Consider the following 21,902-nt stretch of genomic DNA (forward strand, 5'->3'; position numbering starts at 1 on the left):
CTCTGACACGGCTTACATGCGACGATGTGCCTTTCATTTGGGCGGACGAGCAGCAGCAGTCGTTCAATGAATTGTGCAAGAGTTTGCAAGAGGCCCCAATACTTGCTCATTTCCACGAAGACGCTGGCACTGAAATTCATACTGACGCCAGCAATTCTGGTCTTGGCGCAGTTCTTGTGCAGTGGCAAGCTGGTGCCCAATGCACCATTGCTTATGCAAGCCGCAGTCTCACCAAGGCTGAGAAAAACAACTCAACCACTGAAAAAGAATGCTTAGCGGTTGTGTGGGCAATTAGTAAATTCCGACCCTACTTGTACGGTAGACCCTTTAAGGCTGCCAGCGATCAAACCACGCCCTGTGCTGGCTTGCCAACCTCAAGGATCCTTCAGGCAGACTAGCCCATTGGAGCCTGCACCTACAAGAGTACGACATTACAGTTGTCTAACGATCTGGAAAAAAGCACAGTGACGCTGACTGTTTGTCACGCGCACCACTCCCTACGACATCATCAGACCCTGACCATGACTTGCCATTTGTCGGCGTTATCGACACCATAAAGATGGCTGAGCACCAGCGCGCTGACCCTGAGCTGCTGCCGCTGATTGAGCACTTTCAAGGAGTTGAAGGTGTTTTACCCCGCTCGCTTGTGCGCGGCTTACCATCTTACTACTTGCACAACAACGTCTTTTACAGGGAAACTGCGGAAGCGGCCCCAATACGTACCTCCTTGTCCTGCCATCGGTGCTGCGCCAAGACATTTTGCAAGCCTGCCATGATAAGCCATGCGCGGAACACCTGGGATTCGCTAAAACATTAGCAAGGATATGACAGAAGTATTACTGGCCCCGGCTTTATTCTTCTGTACAACGGTACGTGAAGACCTGCCGTGATTGTCAGCGCCGCAAGAAACCACCAGTCAAACCAGCCGGCTTTCTCTATCCTGTAGACCCACCTCAAGCACCGTTCCACCAAATAGGAATGAATCTACTTTGGCCATTCCCACTGACCTCTTCGCGCAATAGATGGATAGTCGTCGCTACCGTGCACCGTCTGTTGTCATCACCGACCGCGGTACAGCATTTACAGCGGAACTTATGCAGGACGTTCTCCAGCTGACGCATAGCTCTCACCGCAAGAGTACAGCGTATCACCCTCAAACCAATGGATTAACGGAACATCTGAACAGAACGCTGGCTGATATGCTCTCCATGTATGTCGACATAGAGCACAAGACGTGGGACGAGATTTTACCCTATGTGTGTTTCGCGTATAACACTGCTGTACAGGAGACTATGCAGATTACCCCGTTCGAACCTGTATACAGGCACCACGTCACATCAACACTTGATGCCATGCTACCTCTGGCTGATAATAACCCGACCAGCGAACACGTGAATGAGTTCGTACAAAGAGCCAAAGAGGCACGCCAGCTTGCTCGGCATCGTATCCAGAGCCAACAGCATACCGACACCCTTCGATACAACCAGGGTCGACGTGACGTCCATTACAATACCGGCACCTGCGTGTGGGTCTGGACGCCCGTCCGTCGGCGTGGACTCTCGGAAAAGTTGATCCGCCGGTATTTTGGTCCCTACAAGGTTACACGCCGTCTCAGTGACGTGACCTATGAAGTGATCCCCTGCAGTTCTGACCCCGGTTTGCTCCGTTGTCGTCCTCGCGCTGAAGTTGTTCATGTAGTGCGCATGAAACCATACTATGTGCGTACGTGAACCCCGAGATGCACCTGAAGAGCTCCATTTCTTATGTCGCTGAAAGAACTTTGTGACGCGACCAAGACGGTCGCTTTTCGCATGGGGGCCATTGACACAAAGATGTGGGGGCTCCCGCACCGCAGAACGGCGCGCGCAAAGGTCGGCGCCATGAAAGACGAAGTGCGTAAGCTGCACGCTCTTCTTATGGCCCGCCATTAAAGAGAAACATCTATTTTGTAACACTCAGTCTCCAATCTACGTTACAATATATATACAGTCGCCGACTGATTTTTTTTGACTGCTAAAATACGGACATGCTCGATTATTCGGTCTGCTTCATGGCACCACCATTTTCCCCATAGACCATAATGTATAACAGCTGCCGTATGTTCGGACACCTTGTAACCTCTCGTCTGATTTTTCGGACACTCCTTGAGCCAACTTGATCGAGAGCACCATGCACCGACTCTGACCGGAGCGTGGTTCGACTTGCTGAACGCCATTTTTGTTTGAACAGAGCCTCCTTGCTGCCCCACGGAGTGGCGCTACTGCAAATCCCCGCTCATCATCATCGTTTCTGCCTGGTTCGTGGCTACAGCAGTTCCGGTGCCAGCAGTAAGCCATGTCATGTGAAGGACGCTGCGACTAGGCCACGTTTTTCATTTGTGTGACTGGTGTCAGAGTGACGACATGGTGATGTTTGCTTTGTGTGTGCTGTGTCGAGGTTGCGGTGATCCAACGCGGCATATGGAAACATCGTGTCGAGTGTCTAATGGCGCCGACAGTGCCAGCGCGGACTGCGCTGGGCAAGCGGGTGCCAGGAGGCCTAGAATTTGTCGCCTTCCGATGTGCTCCCTACTGACGCCGAAAATGTTCTGCCGAGACCTGCACAGTGGTTGCATTGCAATTCCAGACACCGTCTCATCTGACAGTTTCACAGGTGCTGGCACTGCTGCACTGACATGCGCAGAACTCGACGACGGTGAGATCATTCGTCAGGTTTCTGCTGCACCGCCGGACGACGACTCAGAGTCGGAAGATGACGCACCATGTGCTACGCTGCCGTCGCATGCGGAGCGTGTACAAGCAGTGACTGTGCTTTCAGCTGCCTATAGTGACTGTACGACCCTCTCCGAGATTCAGGCTGATCTGACTGCGCGTAAACGGAACAGCGTGCAACGGCGCATTCACGATTTCTTCAAGCCTACTGCCGAGCCCAAATAAGTGCGTGGAATTAAAGGATTTTTTTTTCTTAATCTGCTTTTTTGGACACCTGTTTATTCGGACATTTCCGCAGTCCCCGTGAGGTCCAAATAAACGGTCGACAACTGTATATATCAAAGACATACATGTAAGAGAAAAATGATCAGATATTCTAAATGCACTGATTGAAAAAGTGAAAAATACCGATCGGAATAAGTGTGTTTCGTTTAAAAGCTGCACCAGCCCCAGGTGAACCAATCGACTTTCCGAGAAAAGGAATCAAGGCAATTATTGGACATTTATATTGTCACGTGGTAGTGACGCGATGGCTCGGCGGTGCTTTCATATCGCTTCCCACCCGTGACACCTCTTTGCAGTTGTTATAGCCGTGCCATTCTTTAATGCCGACAGCCACGGCTTGTTACACGCGATCAGTGCACCCAGGAAGCAGTTAAATGAGTGAACACGATCAGCAGCCAGATGGAGGAAGTTGGTGGGGAGAGACACTGGCCTCCCCGCCATTATAGTTTTCTCACAACAGCTCTGCCATCACCCTATTTTGATTTTTTCATGCATCCCGGTTATAACAATTATCGGTTATAAAAATGGAATTTTCGTAGCACCTGAACACTGTTATAAGTGGGTTCGACTGTATGTGCAAAAATACACACAAGAGATATATGCTGCTTAAAGATCAAGAAAAATATTTCTTGTCCAAAGGGAACCGTACAATAACATAGTAGAACGAAAGAAGACACTGTGACCATAATGCACTCACAATAACCAAGCGTCATTTTAAAAAATAATACGAAATAAAGAACAGAAAGAAAGGCACCTATTCCTAAGGCATAAATACATGTCATATCCAATTATAAGCACCGTTTGAGTGTTATGAATGCATATACCAGCGCACGAAGTAGTACGAATGACCCTTTCGAGAAGTATCACCAGCAGTTTCCCACGGCGCGACCTTGATGCAGCCTAATCCACTTCGACTGCAGCGCCGCAGTATTTTTCGGAGCCGCGTACCTCATTGCAAAGCATGCGCCGCCCCAGCCATTCGTCCCACTCAACCGTATTCTAGTGCACTTTAGTATTTAGTTAGCAAGCGAATGTTTACATGTTGATACGGCCGATAAAAGTACTATCCTTACTTCATACGGCTGTCTACTAATTTGCTATCACAGTCGATGCTTCGTCTGTTGGGCGAAACTCAGTCTTTTTTTCTTTCTTTTTTTCAACTTAGATCTTGGAAACTATGCTCTTTACAATGTGTTCTGCCGAGAAGTGGCACCAGGTAATGTCTCCAACATGTCGGCCGTGATGTTTATTGGTGCTCGCAGTACCAAAAGGCATAACCTTTGAAATTAGTGGCTATTACTATTAAGGAAAGCATCGCTGGGATACGTGTTTGGATTCCACCTATGCGTGTGGTGGAACTCGCCAGCCTCAGCAAAAGATGGTGCAAAACACAACAAAAAGCATGCACCCCTCAATGAGCATCAAGTCAAAAGGACCTACAGAGATACTATGCCAATTCCTCACTCATCATCTCTCTCATCAACTGGGACTTGTGCAGCTACACAAGCAGTGCCAGGCTAGCTGTGGCAGGATAGTGGCAGAGCCTACAGTGGGCAGCCAAATGTGATCCTGTTCTATCTCCTTGGCACTAAGTGCACACTCCTGAATGCAAGTAGTACTTACACACTGCCTCTAGTTTGCCTCAAGCATGAGCTGCAGCAAAAACAAAGGACACGGCAAACAACTTCTGCATTATGTGGCACAGGCAAGGTTCTGTGTGCTACTCTACACTGGATCTGTGCCACGACTCACTGAATTCTCAGTCTTCTTCCATACAACCAGGCAGAGCTGGCATGCCCTGTCACAGTTGCATGTGTCAGAGCCTATATGGCTTCTAGCCAAGTTACCAGACCACTTCAATGATGCAGACAGCCCTTACCCTGCAGAGTCGAGCTTCAGAGCCATAGAGGGTAGTATGCAATGCAACGACAGACATGCCCGAGATGTTTACCAAATGCCAGTGGTATCACCAAGTGCAAGCTGAGCAGACCCTGATCCTTGAGAACACACACATTGTGGGCAGCATTTGCATTCTTGTGCCGTGGATGCAGTTGCATGCAAAGCTCTTTAATGTCTGGAACGGCCTGGGGCCACTGTAGTTGGTCAGGAAGAGGCTGGGAAAACTCACCTCAGTGTCCATGTCCAGAGACATGACCGTTGCATTGCTCCCACCCAGGGTGCCCCTCAGCAGAGCCTGGTCTGCACCAAGAAGAAGCGACTTCATTTGCACTCACTATACACATAAGCAAGCACAATGGCAAAAAATGGGCATGGCCCACACTACTATCTGTCAACAGTGCCAATGTGTTCAACTGTCGCAAGAGGTCCTGCAAGAAGCGCACATGCCAACATAAATGGGCTAAATAATGCTCAGAATGGTCTAACTTTTACACTATGTCTTCAATGCTATGGGCTCTTCCAAAAATTCCTGGGCAAGCTTCCATTCACACTATGCAAATTCTGCAAGTGTTAAAAGTGCAATAAAACAGCAGTTATCAGGGGTACTGCTTCTTTCAATGCATTTGCCATTGTGGGACAGCCATGGATACTTTGAAGGGACCAACAATGCCTAGAACCCATGATGAGATTTGAATGTACATTAAGAGATCATGATTTATAGTGATAGAATTGAACATACTGTTCATCATTTAAGTGGTAACTATAATTTTGAATTTCCACAGGAAGTCGGGAAAAATAATATGTCATTCCACTTTGCGGTGAAAGCTTAGTACAGTTAAACCTCGAGATAAAGAACTTCAATATAACGAAATTCTCGATATAACAAAACATTCAACTTTGCATAACCTCTTGTCAACGAACACCGTGTATTTAGAACCTCAATGCAACGAAGTGTGTTTGTATGCAATTTCAATATAAAAAACCTCAATGCAACGAAGTGTGTTTGTATGCGATTTCAATATAACGAAATTTCACTGCCACCGCCAAGGAATGCCGAGACAATAACTGGAAACTTCTGCATACGCAGACGGTCAAGTGATTGAATTACAAGTGGCTATTATTATTCATTTCTTGCAAATGCACCTTTGAAATCGCACACCGCGCAACAAAAGTGATCGCCGAAGTGAAGCCGCATCATGTTCCGTATAAAGTCCAATTAAGTGCGATAAGATCCTATCGCGCCCCACACACTTTGTGGTTCAGGTGTGAGTGAAAGTACACGAGTGTGAGACAAGAAACAGGGTGTCTACCAAATTGACATTTCCAAATTCCCTGGGTTTTCCAGGTTTTCCCTGAGTGCCTTTGCAAAATTCCCTGAGTGATCAGAACTTTGTTTTACGTTAAGACAGGCTGGCACCATGTTGCCCGATGCTATCACTCTCTAGTAAGCATGCCAAAAAATAAAAATAATTACTTATTCCAGTTTGAATAGTAAGGAGTAGCACTTATTTTATTAAAAAAGAAATCACAAGGAAGGGGTCAGTAAAATGCAGAGCGAATAAATTATCTTTGAAAAATATGGTAGAACTCATTACAAATTGAGCCAAACATCCTTAAATACAAATAAAAAAAGATGCATACAGAAACAAATGTTTTTGAACATCCCCTTCAGTCACTATATTATGATCGACTGTCAATACATGTGTGAAACATAGGCGGTGCTTGAGACTCCACTGAAAGCAAATCAAGGTGGTAGAATGACTCTGAGCATTTTATGATGAGTCATTAGAATTAGAGTAATTAAATATTTGAATATTGAAAATCAGTCATGCTGCATTTCTTCATAAAAAGGATTATATCCCCTGCTCGAATTACATGCACAAATTATTCATTGGCCTCAAGCATTTCAAGAAAGAAAAACAATATATTTCAAGGTTGCTAACGACATGCTTTATGTCAAGCGTCACGTAAAACATAGTAATGCCTCCACCAAAGCAGTACTCTGTAACGATACATATCACTCAGAAGCAAAATGGAAGTAATTTAGGCTATCAGAGCATTCAATTTGCCCTAGGCTTAATGTTTGTGACCTATTCCTTGCTACCATTGCACAGAAATGGCAAATGTAGGTTGCGTCCACAAATGTGGACACCGTGACTGAAGGGGATATGAGCTATGTTTATCAATTGATAGCAAGCTCATCGGCATGAGGCCCAAACTTTGTCAAAAGCGAGATTTTCACTCAACAGCTGGTGTGTCAACCTCAACTGTCCTGACATACTCTCAGCCCACGCCCAATGCCTCAGTGTTGCTTTTCACTGCTTTAAAGAGTTTATTTCGGTTTAGATGAGGGACACCTGCATCTCAGTGTCAGCCAACCCTTCGTTTTTTTAAGCTCATGCCCCTTGCAAGAAGTGGCAGCATGCTTCCTTTCCCATGCATTCCTCAATGTGTAGGTCCTTTCTGTTTTCGTCCTCCTTCCACCGTGCGTTCGCCCCACGGACCATTTAAAGCATCTTCTTCATCAGTTGTACAGTCAACGTCCGATTTCTCAGACTCCCTAGGGGCCGCGAAAACGTCCGCAAAATCGGGCAGTTCGAAAAAATGAATGCATGCCTTTACTGCCGTTAAGTGCTCAAATCGCCACAGGCACATCTGAAAAGGCCTACCAGTACACTTATTAGTAATATCGCTGCTTGTACTGTGACAGGGGATGGCTGGTGGACGCGTGTATAATTACGAAATAGATACTGTGTCCCGTGACAATTGCCCCTTCCCACGCTTATGCTTCACTGCAATACTTTCAAGTTTGCTTCACCGCATAACATTTCTGTATTGAGGCGAAGCTGACTTTCAAAAACCAGCATTATTAACGCGCCGTGCTTTCCGAGCTTCGAAGCTAATCGCGAGGGCCACAAAGGCGTAGTCAGTGCCATTGCTGACAGCGGCGAATTCTTTCAAGGAAAAACACGGCACCAAACAGAGAGAACCTTAATAGCGAACGTTGAAGCAGCTAGGCCTAGCATTTACCGCGGCAGTGGTGGATTTGATTTGGTGGAATCAAAACGCCGGCAGTGGTGGATTTGATTAATGCCGTTTCGGACCTGCGGTCACAGCAGAAAGTCAGGAAAACCGAACGGCGAAGGGTTCTTGCGTCCAAAATTTTAGACATTCGTATACTTTGACTCTATGGGGTACGTGGTGGTGCCGCGAAGACGTCCGAATTATTGGGCGTCCGGAAAGTTGGTCGTTGACTGTACCACGACCTACTGTATAAGGGGTAGGTCTTCATACAGTAGGTCGTGGACTGTACACTGCCAACTCCTCCAGCCAATGACACGGTGTCAAGAGACCTATTCATTACGATCCCTCTGTCAACCAAACTCTGTCAAATGGCGAGGCGTGTAACGGCACGGGTCGCCATATGGGCGAGGAGACTGGGAAAAGATGCTCGAATACTGCGATGTCCAGGAGGTGCGGCAGCGGCAAGCGACGAGGCAAATGCGGAGGCAGCGGAAGCAAATGGGCTTGTCGTCCGGAGTTCTCCACTCGGTATGGTTGCGGTATCTGGGAGGGGAATACCGATCGTGAACGAGGGAGGGCTCGATGCACTTTCCGTTAGACAGACACTCCACAGCGTGCTGGTGATGAACGATGACTGACCGCAGAGCAGCTGTGCTCACCGGTGTTTATTGATGTGGTGACCAATGTTGTCTAACGAGCCTGGCGGGCCAACGAAGATTATGCCCAAGGGAGCGTCACATGCTTGTTACAACCCTTGCTCCCCATTTGTTTGTAAACTGAAAAACAAACGTCCAAGTTCAGAGCATAGGGCTCTGCCGCCATCCCAGCCAAGTCGATGGTGCGTGCTACCCAGGCGGGTAACGGTCCAGTGGCCTTCGCCGTCGAGTACTCCGCCTGGGCACCGGTGTTGAAGGGCCGGGTGTGGCAACGCCAGGTGCTGCCTGAGACAGCCTCACTCCATCCGGAGGGTCTGCAGTAGTCGGCCTTGGGAGTGGTGACGGGCTCGATACCGGCCCAACGGATGCTGCACCACTGGCAACGCTTGCCGCCTCTGAGGTAGGCGGTGCTCCGCTGGAAGCGACTGGTGCTGCCGCTAGTCCTCCTGCGGGCTGGAACTCGGAAGTGGCAGTCAAGGGTGCTGGCCAGATCCCAAGGCGAGGCCTGACATGGTCGTCGTGTCTGTACCACGTGGCCCCGTCCGGCATGCGGACGAGGAGCGATGAGGCGCTTGCAGGACACCACCTGTCCGGCGGACCAGGGTGGGCCAGGACGGAAGTTTCTGGCGAAAACTGGAGCTCCCGACTCCGGCAAAGGCCCGGGATGGCACCTTTGGTCAGCAGCCAGCTTCTGCTTCAGCTGCTGCAGGAGCACTGTGGAACAGAGGTGCGGATGCAAAACGTCCAAGGGTGTCTTGACCATCCGGCCCAGCAGGAGCTCACAGGGGGCACGGCCAGTGACATAGTGGGGTGTGGTCCGGTATCCTGGCAATCTGCGTCCGGAAATCCCCAGTCTGGCTCTTCTTGAGCTTGTCCTTGATGGTTTGCAGCACCCGCTCGGCAGCACCATTTGAAGCAGGGTGGTACGGCGGAACCATCATCCGGAGGATTCTGTTCTTCCTCAGCCAGGCCAGGTACTCTGTGCTGGCAAAAGCAGGACCATTGTCGGACACGATGACGTCCGGCAACCCGTGGGCGGCGAAGACCTGTCGTAGCGCTGCGATAGTAACGCCTGCTGATGGAGGAGTGGTGACAGGTAGAACTTCCACCCACTTCAAAAGGCGCCCACCACCACCAGGAAGTAATGGCCCTTGAAGCGCCCACCAAAATCCACATGTAGGCGGGACCATGGTATCTGTGGCAACGGCCAGAGGGTGATTTTCACATGACGTGAAGCCTGTTGATCCTTCTGGCAGATTTGGCAGCTCTGCACCTTGTGAGCAATGGCCTGGGCCAGGCAAGGCCACCAAACATGGGACCGGGCCACCATCTTGGTCTTTTCCATGCCAAGATGACCCGCGTGCAGCAACTTCAGGACCTTGGACCGGAGACATTGTGGCATGACTACCCTGGACCACCACAGTAGGCAGCCCTGCTGCAAGCTCAGCTCGGTGGCCTTGTGGCTATAGGCCTGCTGAACCAATTCCTCTCCACGGGACACTGCCTTGACCACCTAAGACAAGACTGGGTCCCGGCTGGTCGCTTGTGATACCACAGATCTGGAGAGCACCTCCGGGTACGCGTGCTCCAGCACGAACCCTTCAGCAGGTTCGGGAACTGCATCAGACACCTCTGGCAGGGGCAGGCGGCTCAAGGCATCAGCAGGTCCTAGGTCTTTTCCCGGACGGTAAACCAGCTGGTAACTGTAAGCCGCCAGCCTCAAGGCCCAGCGTACCACTCGAGGTGATGCCTGCACGGGAACTGCCTTGTCAGGCCCCAGTAACTCCAAAAGCGGCTTGTGGTCCGTGACCTCATCAAACTTCCGGCCCCACAGATACTGGTGGAAGCGTTCGACACCCAACATGAGGGCCAAACCTTCCTTGTCCAGCTGGCTGCAACGTTGCTCTGCAGCATGAAGCCGGCAAGAAGCAAACGACATAGGGCGTTCCTGGCCATCCTTGTCCCGGTGCGCCAGGACGGCTCCCACACCGTACGGCGACGCATCTACAGTCAGGATGACAGGCTTAGCAGGATCGAAATGTACCAGCACTAGAGCTTTCGTGACTAGCTCCTTGCTGTGCTCGAAGGCCTGGTCCTGCTCCTTCTTCCAGACCCATTGCTGACCGTCTCAAAGCAGAAGATAGAGCGGCTGTAGATGCTCCGACAGGTTTGGCAGGAAACTCCTGTAGAAGTTGATGAGGCCAAGGTAGCTCTGAAGCTCCTTCTTGTTCTAGGGCTTAGGCGCCTTGAGCACAGCATCAACTTTGCTGGGAGCCGGGGCTAGGCCAGCCTGGGAAATGACATGTCCCAAGTACTCAACACTGGTGGCCAGGAAAATGCACTTTTACCCCTTGAGCTTGAGGCCGGCTTCCTGCAGTCGTGCCAAAACGTTATGCAGGTTTTGCAGGTGGTCCCCTTCGTCGCTGCCAGTAACTAGGATGTCATCCAGTACACAACCACGTGCCTCATGTCCCTGAAGAGGTTGTCCATCTCCCTCTGAAATATGGCTGGGGCTGAGGCCACGCCAAAGGGTAAGCGCGTGTACTGGAACAGTCCCAAAGTTGTCGATATTGTGACATACTTCCGGGAGGCATCCTGGAGCACCAGCTGCTGGTAAGCATCTCTGAGGTCGAACTTGGTAAACTTCTGTCCACCGGACAACTCTGACCAGAGGTCTTCATTACGGGGCAACGGGTACTTCTCCATGGTAGCGATGGGGTTGATGGTAACCTTGAAATCCCCACAAATCCTGACACTGCCATCTCGCTTGAGGACTCGATTTCTGGCACATGTCTTAGCCGTGGCTGCGCATGGCTGTAAGTGTGGCTGAGCGCATATGCAGCCGTGCATGCCGCTTTAGTGGTAATCTGCTGCATGTGTAAAGAGTGAGTGTCCCGAAACGGCATGGCATCATGTAAGCTGTCTTCCGGCACGTTTAGCATTGGAGGTTGTGCAATGTCGAGTTTTGGTAACCCGTTGATGTGGGAGGCAGACGAAACATTTGCTCCCCATTGCTGGCACTTTTCATGATAGCGTCGTCCCAGTGTGGGCGACACAATCAGGTGCAGGGGTGGAGTGCATGCAAAAGTGTGGCTGGCTCTGCTTAATTCGTACTGCCGATGTGAAGATATCATCGACGGGGGAGGAAACCATATCATTCATCGCCAACTCTCAAGTTGATCAAAATGAGTTGGTTTCTCATTCGTATTTACTTTCTTCAATTACCTGATAATTCGGGCAATTCTGCGGCCCCTTTCCACGTACTAAAAATCGATTGGCGACTGTGCTTATTTGCATAAAAGGTTGAATTTCAATACAACGAAATTTCGATATAACGAAGCAAATTGCCGATTTTACCAATTTGTTTTATCGAGTTTTAAGCGTACATTTCCCGTCTGGTGAATAAATATTGTCAGATGAAAGTCGGTGCATGTCCCATCTAGATGCTTTTCATCCCCGTGTTTTTTTTTCACGCTGTTTGCTGTCAGTGTCATTTAAAACCAGCTACAAAATTTTTTAATTCCTACATCTCTCTTGTAATCTACGTTCTTATGGAGAACACATACATACAGCACTTCTAGCACTATGTGTGTCTATTTCGTTGTGTGTATCTAATGCGCTTGAAAGTCACTGATTGTGCTGCACCAATTAGCCCAATGCTACACCTTAGCTTTGTAATCTGTTGATACAAAAAGCCTTAATCCCTTTTCTTATATATTTATAGCGGCATGACTGCACAGATGCGTCAATGAGCAACAACTGCATGAATGGGAGTGCATGTCAACTCATTCTGTCACACAACATGGAATAAGCTCCCTCACCCCTTGTGAACTCCCAGATCTTCACCTTGCGGTCACCCCCGCCCGTGCACAGGATACGGCCAGAAGGCGAGAACTGCACTGCATTCACTTCACCATCATGTGCCTCCTGGGGAGGTGGGGACACGACAACATGGTGATCACTGACGTAGGTCCGTTGCATCCCACAGCACATGTGCATTCCATGTTAACAATCTTCAGATGCTCAAACTTTTTTAAGAAAAATGCCATTACTGAAGAATAGTACAACGGCAATAACAAATCAGTGATAAATAAAATGAAGACATATTTGCTAGGAAATGTAAGAGCATGACATGGTGGCTAGGAGTAACCATCCTTCCATTATAGGCCCTTTCTGCCTACGAAGCACTGAAGCAAATTTTAATGTAGAAGAGTACGCATTTGGGCTGGTTGGTTAATGATTACAAGCAGAAAACAGTGCTAAATGACTGCACGGAGAGAAGGACACAGGCCACAGCGCTCAATAACAACCAAGTGTCTCTATTCTTTCAGTCAGCATATATATACTCTATCACTATTGCAAAACACAGAAAAAACAAGAGAAATTCAGCATGCACAGGGGCAATAAATTACAATCAACAAGACAGGAAGGCATTCTCCTTCGGATGGAGTTAAATGGAGGGGAGGCTTACGTACGTGTCGCCACTAATATGGTTGTGAAAGGCTTCAGAAATAAGACAGGCGCGGTCATCGTGGTAGTTTCACATGAAGGCTACATTTTTAAAAGACTTGCAGCTGCACTCATTGCTATGCAGGGATAACTGACTATCTCTAGCCTGTTTTTGAACCTTGTTTGAGTGTTTGCGCATGCGGCCATCGATGCCCTGTTTGACTGATATTGAATTCTTGCATTAAAGAGGAATCTTATAAACTACACAGTCACAATAGTCAACAACAAACCTCTGCCTGTGCTGCTTTTTACAACTTTGCTTGTTCTAGGTCCCCCGATTGACTTGTTGGCACAGGAAGCTTGTTTCGGACAGTGAGCAACACCCTAATGCCTGCCTTGCTGGCAGCCTTCTTGAGATTATGCGCAACCTGGTGCACATGTCGGATATCCGCAACCATTTGAAATGAGTGATTGTCAGATTGAGGTGCAGCCGATTGCTTAAAAAAATTAAATTATGGGGTTTTACATGCCAAAACCACTTTCTGATTATAAGGCACGCCGCAGTGGAGGACTCCGGAAATTTCGACCACCTGGGGTTCTTTAACGTGCACCTAAATCTAAGTACACGGGTGTTTTCGCATTTCGCCCCCATCGAAATGCGGCCGCCGTGGCCGGAATTCGATCCCACGACCTGGTGCTTAGCAGCCCAACACCATAGCCACTGAGCAACTACAGCGGGTGCCGATGCACCATCTGATGCTGATGCTTAGTTGTAAGAATATTATTGCCCTTTCCGGAAGCCCAATTCGGCTTCCGGAAAGGGCGATCAACCGAAACCGCCCTGCTAACCATTAAAGAAATCATCGTGCAAAATATTCAAGACAACCTTTTCACTCTCGGCCTGTTTATCGATTTTAGTAAGGCGTTTGACTGTCTCAACCATAATATTTTAATTTACAAGCTTTCACTTAGTGGAATCCGCGGAACACCTCTGGCTCTAATAAAGTCTTACTTAGAAAACAGGAAGCAGGCAGTATATATAGATAATCAACAATCCTTTTTTTTTCGCAGCGCAACACGGTCTACCACAAGGCAGCATGTTAGGGCCTTTGCTTTTTAATATATATATTAATGATAGTGTGAGCATTGATTCAACCGTAAAATTTATCATATATGCGGACGACAGCAGCATATTAATTTCGGGTCCTAATGCAGGCGATCCAATTATCAAATGTAATCAAATACTTGACAAATTACACCTCTGGTCCAATTTGAATTGCATTAGAATAAATTCAAAGAAGACAAAAGTAATAATATTTAGAGCTAAAAACAAGATAGTCAAGACATGCCATGCTGTCAGATGCTAAAACCAAGAAGTTCAAGTAGTGAATGAACACAAAATTCTCGGTGTTACGTTTTCTTCCAACTTAAGTTGCGATAAACACATAGAAGATGTTTGTAGAAAACTAGCCGCAGTGACAGGAATCTTATCTCGTTGCCGACATCTTCCTCTAACACAGGCCAAAATGCTAATTTATCATGCACTGTTTGCTTTATATATTAACTACTGTGGTCTTGTATGGGCTACGACGACAAAAAGAAATGTTGCAAAGATAAGTGTACTTCAAAAGAGGATCATGCGACATATTGCAAACCTTGATTATCAGTCTCCCACGCGAAGTGCTTTTATAAGCTACAATATAATTAGGGCGGAATATATGTATCCGTATCGCTTGCTCCACTCCTTTTACTTTTCCACTGTAGCTTTCCAAGATTTTCTAATGGATCTAGCATCTCTAAGAAAAAGACATATTACACTATCCACACGTAACGATGACGTTTGGCTTCAAGTGAAATTTCGAAACAATTATAAAGTTCAGTCATTACAGCATAATCTGCCATTTATTCTAAATGAGCATAAATGTGTGATCAGTTACGGTGTAAAAGGACTGAGAATGTATTTTGTATTCAAAGAATGAATGGCTATGTATGTTTGCCTTTTGTTTTGCAAGTACTGTTTCACATGAACATGTATGTACTCTATTTTCTTTATATTCTGGTGCCTCAAACTTTTGTTTGTATTGTCATATGTTCACAACTATGGATAAAGTTATTAGACACATTTTGAAATCATATGCTGTAGATTTATTAATTAATTGCCCTTATGCTACTGTATAATTCATTGTTCTTTGCATTTCTTGATGTCATGCACACTACCTGTTGCTGTACATCAATACTGCCTTGTTGAGGGGGTCATGGGCCTAGTCAAGCTGTCGAGACAGCTTTTAGCTCTTGACCCTTTCCAGGACCTATTATTTCTGGAAAAATAAAAATTGAATTGAACTGAATTGAATTGCTTGCTTGCTTTTAAAGATTGCTGCGAGGCTTTCAGCAATGCTATTCAAAAGTGGTAATGGGAAACTTGCAAGCTTCAGCCTAGCTACTTGCAATTTGAAGCTTGCATCTACTTGGTGGTCTGAATCTGCGGAAAAGAAGGCGAGAATTTGCAATTAAAATTTAGTGTTAAAGAATCTGGTTTTATGGCATTCAATGACACAGGGTTACTACCAAATTGACATTTTCAAGTTCCCCAAGTTTTTCAAGATTTCCCTGAGTGCCTTTGCCAAATTCCTTGAGTGACACAGAACTTTGTTTTATGCCAAGATGGGCTGACACCATGTCGAACAATGCTGTCACTCTTGACCAAGTATGTTAAAAATATAAAACAACTATTTCTAGTTTGAATATTAAGAAGTAATGTTTATTTTATTCAAAATAGAAAACTGAAGGGAGGGTTTAGTAAAATCCACAGTGAATAAAATATCTTCGAAAAAATGGTAAAGCCCATTGCAAATCAAGTCAAACATTTTCAAATATGAACAAAAAGAGATGCGTACAGAAGCAAATATTTTCGAAAACGAGCGCTATTTAGCAAGCTCATTCGTATGATGCCCGAACTTTGTCACAAGTACGATTCTCTCTCAGTAGCTGGAAAGCCAACCTCAACTGTCCTGACATAGTCTCAGCCTGCACACAATGGCTCAGTGTTGCATTTCACTGCTTAAAGAGTTTATTTTGGTTTGGATGAGGGAAACTTGCACCTTGGCGTCAGCCAACACTGCTTTATTTTAGCCCAAGCTCCTTCAAAGATGCAGCGGCACAGTTCCTTTCCCGTTCATTCCTCAATGCGACGGTCCTTTCTGTTCTCGTGCTCATTCCGCTGCGCGTTGGCCCCACGGATCATTTGAAGCATCCTCTTGGTCACTTGTACAGTCAACGTCTGATTTTTCAGACTCTCTCGGGGCCGCAAGCACGCCGAAAAAATTGGGCAGTCAAAAAAAAAAAAAAATGCACGTATTTTACTGCCCTTAAGCGCTCAAATCACCGCAGGCACGTCCGAAAAAGCTCTGAAGGCCAGCCAGTACACTTATTAGGCATATCGGTGCTCATACTGTGACAGGATATGGCAGGTGCATGGGTGTATCATTTAGGAATACGTATTGTGTCCCGTGACAATTGCCCCTTCCCATGCTTAAGCTTCACCGCAATACTTCACGTATTGCGGTGAATTTCACTGCGTAACAATGCTGTGCTGAGGTGAAGCTGCCTTTCGGGAAGCCGCGTTATGCAACGCGCCGTTCTTTCTGAGCTTCGAAGCTAATTGCGAGGACCGCAAAGGCGTAGTCAGTGCCATTGCTGAAAGCGGCCAATTCTTTCAAGGAAAATCATGGCACTGAACGGCAAGAACCTGAACAGCGAACGTCAAAGCAGCTAGGCTTCGCGTTGCCGCGGTGGTGGCTACGGCTGCCAGCGAATTTGCATGCAAAGTGCTGGTTTGAGGCGCCGAGATAATCAAAACAGCGGTATTGGCTTTCATTAGTGCCGTTTCCGACCTGCGGTCGCATCAAAAAGTACGAAAAATCGGACTACGAAGGGTTTTCGTGTCCGAAATTTCAGACGTTCTTACATTATACATTATCTATATGGGGTACGTGGTGCCGCAAAGCTGTCGCATGTATCGATTTGGTAGCCTTTGAATACCACTCGGTCGTTGTACCTCTACATGAAGAAAGTCGCCCACATCATCGTTCACTCATCGGCTGCGCCGGAATATGTAATATGCCCACAGATATCAAATAGATCAAGCAAGCGTCATGTCGCCATTTCTAACTTCTCCATCTCCCCCGGCTCCCCCTGATGTTCTCAGGCTTCTTCTATTTCGGCATGCTTAAAGCCTGTCGTGGCAAGTCACACTTCCTTGATTTATCAGCACATTCCTTTAGTTTGCTAGCTAGCTGGCTTACTGTATACAAGGCACAATAAATGCCTTTGTGTTTGTTAAGCATTGTCATTCCTTTGACCCAAGGGCATGCTTGAGACCCCTCTGACTGCCCCACGTGGACCTCTTGGAACACCGGAGGCCAGTTTTGTTCAATTTGAGATCTTTGTTTGAACCATTTAGGCCTAGTCCAGTTTGAATGCTACGTCGGCAGTATGCTTTTTTCAGAGCAAGGCTATGGCTCCTGCGGGGTGCTTGAACTAGTTGGCATGCCAAGGCTTTCTGCAGGTGTGTTGAGAACATTCGTCACTACAAGAGCCACTGGTATGTATCCTACAAGAACAAGGCATAGTGCCAGAAGAGCATCAGCTAGCCTGAGGTGACGGAGCATGGAAGCTGATAGGTGGTCTGAGCCTTTTCTGCAAATAGCTTCTTATATTTCTGGGACTCTGGGAGTCACAGCTCTAGGAGGCGGGTGGCTGCGGGCCATGGGTGCCATTACAAGCTGTCTTGCATTGCGGCCTGGTACTGAGTGCTCCAACACCATCAGGGATCGTGGGCACACTCTTAGCTGCTCTGTGCAGTGGGCACGGTAGAACCACCTCAAAGAGCTGGCATCTTGTGGCTGCCTGCTTTGTGACCATTTTGGGTGTTGTGTTTGGATGTCGGTTGTTGTCAAGAGCAATGACTTGCTAGGCCTAAGGCTTTTCAGAGCTTTTAGATATGGTTTTGACAACAGAATAAAGTGTATGGACAGGCGCACACTCGGAACTGATTTTTATTTTCCCAGATGCTTCACTTATATACCCTCAGGCATGTGAACAGGAACATACACGGGTGAGGTCACATGAGATACAAACCAAACCTAATCATATCCTATCAGCCAGGAAACCAAACTCATTCTTGTGAAGAGATAATGACAGAACGCTGATCACTGGTCACCAAACTTTCTGATATACATCACCTCTGCTAGTTCCCATGCCAGTGTATCCTTAGTTTTTCATAACATGCATGTGTTTTCCAGCAAAAGTTCACACGTGCACGCTTTGCAGTGTTACGGCAAATGCAAGCCAGTCTCATTCTTGATTGATAGAGCATGCTCTCGCAGGCGGTCATTTATACAACGTCCAGTTTGGCCTATGTATACCTTGCCACAGTCTAAGGGAATCTTGTACATGATGCCAGCGGAACATTTTTTTTTTCAAGAATCATTCTACGTGGTTCTTTACACACACGGCCCTTTTTACAGAAGACAGGCATGCACAAATACAAGAAAGTTTCCGAGGAGCCGAAAACACTACCGGTACATCGTACCTAGAAGCAACATTCTTTGCACCTGTCCGTGTCTTTTATTCTGTTGTCCGTGTCTCATTTTTGTGCCTAAAACCATTTCTAAAAGCCATGTACATACTAGCCTGACAGCAGACGTTACTAAACTTTTCAGAGCTGCCCGTCGCACAAAGAGGGACACAACCTGATGGATCATGGCGTTGAGATGTCGCCCTTTGCGGCCCTCATTCTAACTAGCCTCACACAAATTGAAATTACATGTATGCGCCTAAAACCATTTCTAAAAGCCATGTACATACTAGCCCGACAGCAAACGTTCCTAAACTTTCCAGAGCTGCTCGTCGCACATAGAGGGACACAACCTGATGGATCATGGCGTTGAGGTGTCGCACTTTGTGGCCCTCATTCTAACTAGCCTCTCACAAATTGAAATTACATGTATGACTTGAGGAAGTGAGCTTTGTTCACGTGAACGTAGCATTGAAGAAAGAGGTCAGGCAAGGAAACACAATCTCTCCAATGCTATTCACTGCATGCTTGAAGGAAGTATTCAAGCTATTAAACTGAGAAAGCTTAGGAGTGGGGATCAATGGCTCAGCAACACTGCGGACAAATTACAACAAAGGATTGAGTACCTTAACAGAGAAAGTGTAAGAGTGGTGTTAGGGATTAATATGTAGAAGACAAAGATAATGCTCAATAGCCTGGCAAGGGAACAAGAGTTCAGGATCACCAGTCAGCCTCTAGAGTCTGTGAAGGAGTACGTTTATCTAGGTCAATAATTACTCACAAGGGACCCGGATCACGAGGAGGAAATTTGCAGAAGAATAAAATTATGCGGATCCCACTCACTGTGAGAAAAAAAAAGGAAGCTTTCTGTGCTGTTTGCTTTGATTGACAATAATTAGCAGTGATGTTGACGCATGACTGCCGCATGATGTTGATGCATGACTTGAGTGCATGACTGCAGTTTGTCTGCGTAGTACACAGAACACACAAGGACACGTGTTTGCTTGAGGCGTTGTTGTGCGTCACTGTTCATGAAACAAAGAGGGTTGACCATATTTATTGTCTCACATGGCAGGTTACATCATGGTAGAAGTATTATTCATTATTTAAATTATTGGCCTGTACATGCTAAAACAAGAGTCAGATTATAAGGCGCGCTGTAGTGGCAGACTCCGGATTAATTTTGACACCGCGGTGCTCTTTAACGTGTCCCCAGTCTAAGTGCACGAGCATTTTTTATGTCGCCCCTATTGAAATGCAGCTGCCACATCCGGAATCGAACCCGCTACCTCGAGCAATGCCATAGCTGCAAAGTTACTGCAGCAGGCACAGAAATGTTGACTTGACATGTGGCTGCACTTTAATGCAACTCTGCGTATGCACACTCTGCGCGAGTTGTTCGCTTGAAAAATATGCATGGTGTCTATTTATCAGAAATAGCAGAGCCGTACTGAACCCTACCTTCAGTTTGCCCGCAACCGCTCTTTCCTTGCCTTCTCGCATCTTTTCCTTCTCCGACCCTCGCACCCTGTATGGGTATTGTGAGCAAAGAGTGGCTAGGCCTGCATCGCTTCTACCAACACCACCTGTTCCACCACCATGACTACCCATTCTCTGCCATCCTTCCTCCTCTCTACCAATCTATCCAGCTTCCCTCTGGACTTGCACGTTGGTAGAAAGGTAAGCGCTGCAATTTTTGCAATGTTTTGCGGGACATCACGGATAATTACAGCTGTCAAGAGGTTAATCTGGCGATGCCCAGGGAGCTCCAGAGGGCATTGTGCACATTTGACACGGCGTAAAGGTCCAAACGAGTTTCTCTCGTTGCATTTCCTCTATGCCACACTTCTATCATGTATACCCGCGCTCTGAACCACCCCCCGACGTGGTGTGCCAGACTGCAGTAGCATCAGCGGGAAAGTCGAATGAAGGGGCAAAAAAAGCTTCACTCTAAAAATGGGTTGGAGTGCATACGGCAGGCTTTGCCAGATCGTGAATGGGAGCTTACCACTATCATTGAAAAGATAGGTGCACAATCACTGCATTCTACCGGTGCTAACATATGGAGCATAAACATGGAGGTTGACAAAGAAGCTCAAGAACAAGTTAAAGAGTGCGCAAAGAGCGATCCAAACCGCTCTCTTTCTGTCTCTTAACATTATGCCTAGCAATCTTCGTTCCAACACTCTTTGTGTGGTCCATAACTTATTCTCAAGCTTCTTTGTCTGCCTCCAAGCCTCTGCACCATATGTCAGCACTGGTAAAATGCACTGATTGTACACCTTCCTTTTCAATTATAATGGTAAGCTTCCAGTCAGGAGCTGGCAATGTATGCCGTATGCGATCCAACCCATTTTTATTCTTCTATGAATTTCCTTCTCAAGATGAGGGTTCCCTGTGATTAATTGACCTAGGTAAACATACTCCTTCACAGACTCTAGAGGCCGACTGGCGATCCTGAACTCTTGTTCCTTTGCCCGGCTATTTATCATTATCTTTGTCTTCTGCATATCAATCTTCAACCCCACTCTTACACTCTCTCTGTTGAGGTCCTCAAACATTTGTTGTAACTCGTCTGCATTGTTGCTGTACAGAACAATGTCATCGGCAAACCGAAGGTTGCTGAGATATTTGCCGTCAATCTTTACTCCTAACCCTTTCCAGTTTAATAGCTTGAATATTTCTTCTAAGCACGCAATGAATAGCATTGGAGAGATTGTGTCTCCCTGCCTGACCCTTTTCTTTATAGATATCTTCCTGCTTTTCTTGTGTAGAATTAAGGTAGCTGTAGAACCTCTGTAGATATTTTCCAAGGTACTATTTACATAAGCATTCCGTACTCCTTGATTACGTAATGCCGCGATGACTGTTGGTATCTCTACTGAATCAAATGCCTTTTTGTAATCTCTGAAAGCCATATACAGATGCTTATTATACTCTGCAGATTTCTCGATAATCCTGATTAATGACATTGATAATCCTGATGTGATGCATTGTAGAGTATCCCTTCCTGAAGCTAGCCTGTTCCCTTGGTTGACTAAAGTCCAGTATTGCCCTTATTCTGTTGGAGATTATTTTGGTAAATATCTTTATAATACTGGGAGTAAGCTAATGGGCCTATAATTTTTCAAATCTTTAACATCTTCTTTTTTGTGGATTAGTATAATGTTTGCATTCTTCCAGTTTTCTGGGACCCTTGCAGTCAATGGACACTTCGTATAAAGAGCCACCAGTTTTGAAAGGCTGTCTTGCATGTCTTGCAAGGCCCTTCTGATCTCATCGCTAGTTATAGGAAGAGTT

General features: G+C 46.7%; 1 protein-coding gene across 2 annotated transcripts in view; it reads right to left on the reverse strand.

Moving 5' to 3' along the window:
- The window catches only part of Atg16 (Autophagy-related 16), a 313,574-nt gene that overhangs the window by 107,780 nt on the left and 183,892 nt on the right, over positions 1-21,902 (reverse strand). For both annotated transcript variants that reach the window (XM_050186603.3, XM_050186604.3), the window contains 2 exons: positions 12,397-12,502; positions 5,125-5,195 (listed from right to left, as the gene is read on the reverse strand). In XM_050186603.3, the coding sequence (XP_050042560.1) occupies positions 5,125-5,195; positions 12,397-12,502 (177 nt within the window). The remainder of the gene's footprint in view (positions 1-5,124; positions 5,196-12,396; positions 12,503-21,902) is intronic.

The sequence above is a fragment of the Dermacentor andersoni genome, chromosome 2, assembly GCF_023375885.2.
Source record: "Dermacentor andersoni chromosome 2, qqDerAnde1_hic_scaffold, whole genome shotgun sequence".
Lineage (NCBI taxonomy): Eukaryota > Metazoa > Arthropoda > Arachnida > Ixodida > Ixodidae > Dermacentor > Dermacentor andersoni.